The sequence below is a fragment of the Amphimedon queenslandica genome, unplaced genomic scaffold (genome assembly GCF_000090795.2).
Source record: "Amphimedon queenslandica unplaced genomic scaffold, v1.1 AMPQUscaffold_11389, whole genome shotgun sequence".
Taxonomy (NCBI): domain Eukaryota; kingdom Metazoa; phylum Porifera; class Demospongiae; order Haplosclerida; family Niphatidae; genus Amphimedon; species Amphimedon queenslandica.
In genome coordinates, this window is record NW_003548369.1 from 1 (window position 1) to 4,542 (window position 4,542).

Below are 4,542 nucleotides of genomic sequence, written 5' to 3' on the forward strand. Positions count from 1 at the left end.
CCATACTATAGTACAAGATGATTGATGTCTTTCAATGGAGAGCAAGTATTGGACTGTGGAACTACTGTCAAGCTGCCTCCAGTAGACCAGCTAATGGCCGCCACTCTCACTCATTCAAAGCTGCAGTAGACAGCAAGTCAGGCAGTACTACATCAGGAGAGAAGACATCTAAACTGCCAGCAGCTCTGTCTTTTATTGCTCTTCTCCTCCTCCTCTTTCTCTCTCTCTTTTTATTAAGACACATTTTGATGATTCCTCCAACAGGTAAAGAACATTTGCAACTTTATACTTGTATAATTATTTACTGGTATTTTATTATTAGGTAACTGCTACCAAGTACAATGTACTACTAGTGTTACTGTTACTGATTCAAATTACCTCCAGTCAGTAATCTTACCTGGAGGCAGCAGTTCTAACCTGATTTACAATGATCTCTATTTGATTGTTTGTCTACGCATGCTCATCCTCTTATCAGGAGATGTTAAACTCAATCCTGGTCCTATGATTGATGATCGACCAGCTATTTCATTGCTAACTCAATGGCTTGAACCACTGGTTGACTGGCAGTTATTTGGCTACTGCTTACCAGGAATAACACAACATGATGTATCAATAATTGAAGCTGAGAGTTCCAGTGTGAATGACCAAAAGAGGAAATTGTATTCAAAATGGCTCTCTGTTTCTCCTGAAGCAACTTGGAATGATGTCATTACTGCATTGACAATTAGAAGAGAAAACACTCTTGCACAAAATATTGAAAAAAAGATAGAAGGACATCCTTCAGTACCTAACGTTACTAATGCAGCTGCTGTGAGCACTACACAAAAAGAGAAGAAATTGATAATGTTTACCACAAAAGAAGATGAAAAACAAGTTTTGCGACTGATAAAGCTCAACAAATTGTTTGCTAGTTTAATGGTAAAGGTACGAACAGCATTTGATGAGAAGGAAGCCTCAGATCCTAAACTACTCATTAATTTAAGAAGATGGATTGAGGCCTACATGCATTGGAATGATATACTAACAAATGCATCATTGGATAAAACTTTTATAATTATTCATCCATTTTATAATTTCGTTGATTGTAGACTGATAGTGGACATGAGCAAAGTCTTTCTACAGGAGTTCAAGTTTAGTGATGATGACAAATTGAATATTGTTAGCAAATTAAATGAATATAAGGAAATGGCTGATAAACTGCGATTTTTAGCTCAAGTGAAACATCTTCATAAATCATTACAAACAATATATGAAGAACATATACCAGATACATCAAATATGCCAATGATTTCAATGAAGCTTCATAATCAATGGCATGGTAGCGACATCAATGGACTCTCTCTACTGATCTACAACTTACTTCCAGTTGGACACCAGCAGTCAATAATGAAATGTATTACAATAACTTCTGGATCTGTTGACATCACATTAGCTGATAGTCTAATAGAATATACTGAAGGAAAGTTACAGTTGATGCATTTCATTGGTATACTTAGCTTATACATTAATGATCATCAATTTCTTCAACAAGAAGATGTGAATATGAGCTTCACTTTTGAACTGAAAACTCTTCGTAAGGCAACCACAGCTGGAAAAGAGTTTTTAATTCATCTAGATCAGCATACTAATGAAGAAGGCAGGACAGCACTAATGTTAGCTTGTGAAAGAGGACATGAGGACATTGTACACAGTTTACTGTCTACTGGAGCTAATGTTAACATTCAGGACAATAAAGGATGGACTGCACTAATGATGGCAGGCATGTACGGTCATAATTTAATCATTAATATGTTACTACAAGCTAACGCTAATCTTCACCTGAAGGCATCAGATGGATCAAATGCTTTAATGATTGCTAGTTACAATGGTAATTATGAGGTGGTTGAGCTATTGATTAGTAAAGGAGTTGATTATAAATATCAACGAGAAGCAGATGGCTGGAATGCGTTTATGATGGCTTGTCAAAATGGTCACACTCAAATAATGGAACTGTTGCTGAAGGAACAAGTTGACCCTAATGTTCAAAACGAACTTGGTTGGAATGCTTTTATGTTGGCTTGTCAATATAACCATATTCAAATGGCAGAACTGTTGCTGAAGAAACACGTTGATCCTAATGTTCAAAACAAACTTGGTTGGAACGCTTTTATGTTTGCTAGTCAAAATGGCCATACTGAAATAGTTAAACTGTTACTGAAGGAAGAAATTGATCCTATTGTTCAAACGAAAGATGGTTGGAATTCTTTTATGTTGGCTTGTCAAAATGGTCACACTCAAATAGTTGAACTGTTGCTGAAGGAGCAAGTTGATCCTAATGTTCAAGACAAAGATGGTTGGAATGCTTTCATATTGGCTTGTGAGAATGGTCACATTCAAATAGTTGAACTGCTGCTGAAGGAACAAGTTGATCCTAATGTTCAAGACATAGAAGGTCATACTGCTTTGATGGCTGCCAGCTCTAATGGACATTATGAAGTAGTTAAGTTATTATTAGAATGGAAAGCTGACCCTACTATTAAATCTATAAATGGCTACACTGCAATATCACTTTCAAAGGACTCTGATATAAATAAATTGATTTATGACTACATGTATAACAAGAATAAACTAGCAGATGATGCTGCAAGTGTATACTCGTTTGAGTCTCAACTAACAGTATCCAGTGGCTACCGTACAACTGTGCCATCAGATATCAACAGTATGGGAAGATTTCCTTCTACATTAACTTTGGATTCAATCGCAATAGACTCTGATGACTCTACTTGACTTTACATATAAAAGTAATCTCATTTTTTAGTTACTACATCTACATGCTGTACAATTTTTGCTGCTTAATTGCCTTAGCTAGATATCATGTATTGTACTTATTAGTCTGAGTGATGCATAATATAATTTGCTTATAGTTACTTTGTTGACTTTAGTAAATCTAAATAGCATTTGAGAAGTATTGTTCTTATAATTGTACTGAATATTATTAGTTACGTAACTTTTGGTGTAGTTTTTTTGAGTGTAAAAATGATGTGACATTTTTTGAATGGATTAGTGTAGTGAATTTATGTGATTATTGATTGTAATTATTATTCATTATTATTAGTTGTTACCCGGCTGGTTACACCCAGGTGGCGTGCGCTATTGTTATCTACAGTGCCATATGCTCTGATTTTTGTGAATAGCTCTCTCTCTCTCTCTCTCTCTCCTTTTGGTTAATAAGAATACAGTTTTTAATTAGTCTTTACGTGTGCTCAGCACAGAATACACTACAGTTAGTGAACTATACGCTGATAGCTTAGTAGGAACTAGGAACCCAAAAATTTGATAGCATCCTCAGATTAATCCTCACGCAGGTTATACAAATGGATGGTTCTGGTCATCTGTCCTGCATATGATGTATCATTAGTGTTCACAGTTAATGTTACTTTATTATCATGTACATGTATCTTCTTATACTTCTTTTTATTGCTGTTGTTATTATTATTATTATTATTATTATTATTATTATTACAACACAATTTTAGTCATGTGTACATTATATGCATGTACATAATGGTACTGTAATTGACTATAAATTATCTTAAATCATCAAAAGTTCAAAGAACTCACATTGGTAATCTTTAACTAAGTCATAGATTATTAGCTGTATAACAATTTTAATTCACTATTATACAGTAATCAGTAGGTGCTTATTAATGCTGTTCAGTCACTAGTCATTGATATTCACTGCTAATTACCTGCTGATTAGTGCTTAGCACTTAGTGACAGTTATAATTTATGCTCATCACATGTTGATTAGTGTTCAAATCTACTGACAGCTACTGCTCATCTATTATAGATTAAAAAAGACTATCAAACAGCTTTATTGTAACTATATAATTTCTCTTTCTTTTAAAAAAATACCTAAGTTCATTTGTCTACTGCAGAATATGAATATCATTCTCATTTTTGACAAGAATTATTAGCAATAATAATTTTAATTGACTACCATACAGTAATCAGTAGGTGCTTATTAATGCTGTTCAGTCACTAGTCACTGATATTCACTGCTAATTACCTATTGATTAGTGCTTAACACTAGTGACAGTTATTGCATCTCTACTGTGTATATAAAGAGAAGACTATCAAACAGTTTTTAGTGCAGACCTCTTTCTCTCACTCTTTACAAAATAACTCGTTCATTTCTCTACAACAAAAGATGAATGCCATTCTCGTTCTTTTTTTGCTATTCAAAGTAACAGTATCTATACCTGATCCTGATGGCAAGTTGCATATATATGCACTGCCAGTTGGACAAGGAGACTGCACTGTGATACAGTGTCCTGAAGCTGATCCTGAGTATCCAAAAGGACGGGTCACTATTATTGATGCTGGAGCCAGTAACAATAGAGGTATTGACGCAGAAGGTATTACAAAGTTTCTTGTTGGGGCAAAGCTTAATTTTGCTGTCCTCACTCATTCTCACAAAGACCATCTCAAGTATATGAATGACGTATTGGAGTTTCATCAACAAATAGTCTCTGTGTATCATCCTTGTGACTGGTCCAGCTA

The 4,542-nt window shown here is 34.6% G+C and overlaps 1 protein-coding gene across 1 annotated transcript in view; it reads left to right on the plus strand.

The window, feature by feature from the left end:
* The first annotated feature begins 4,189 nt into the window (after nt 1-4,189).
* Nucleotides 4,190-4,542, plus strand: part of LOC105315218 (uncharacterized) — a 4,141-nt gene continuing 3,788 nt past the window's right edge. Inside the window, exon 1 of the mRNA XM_011409777.1 lies at nt 4,190-4,397. Within this exon, the coding sequence (XP_011408079.1) occupies nt 4,190-4,397 (208 nt within the window). The remainder of the gene's footprint in view (nt 4,398-4,542) is intronic.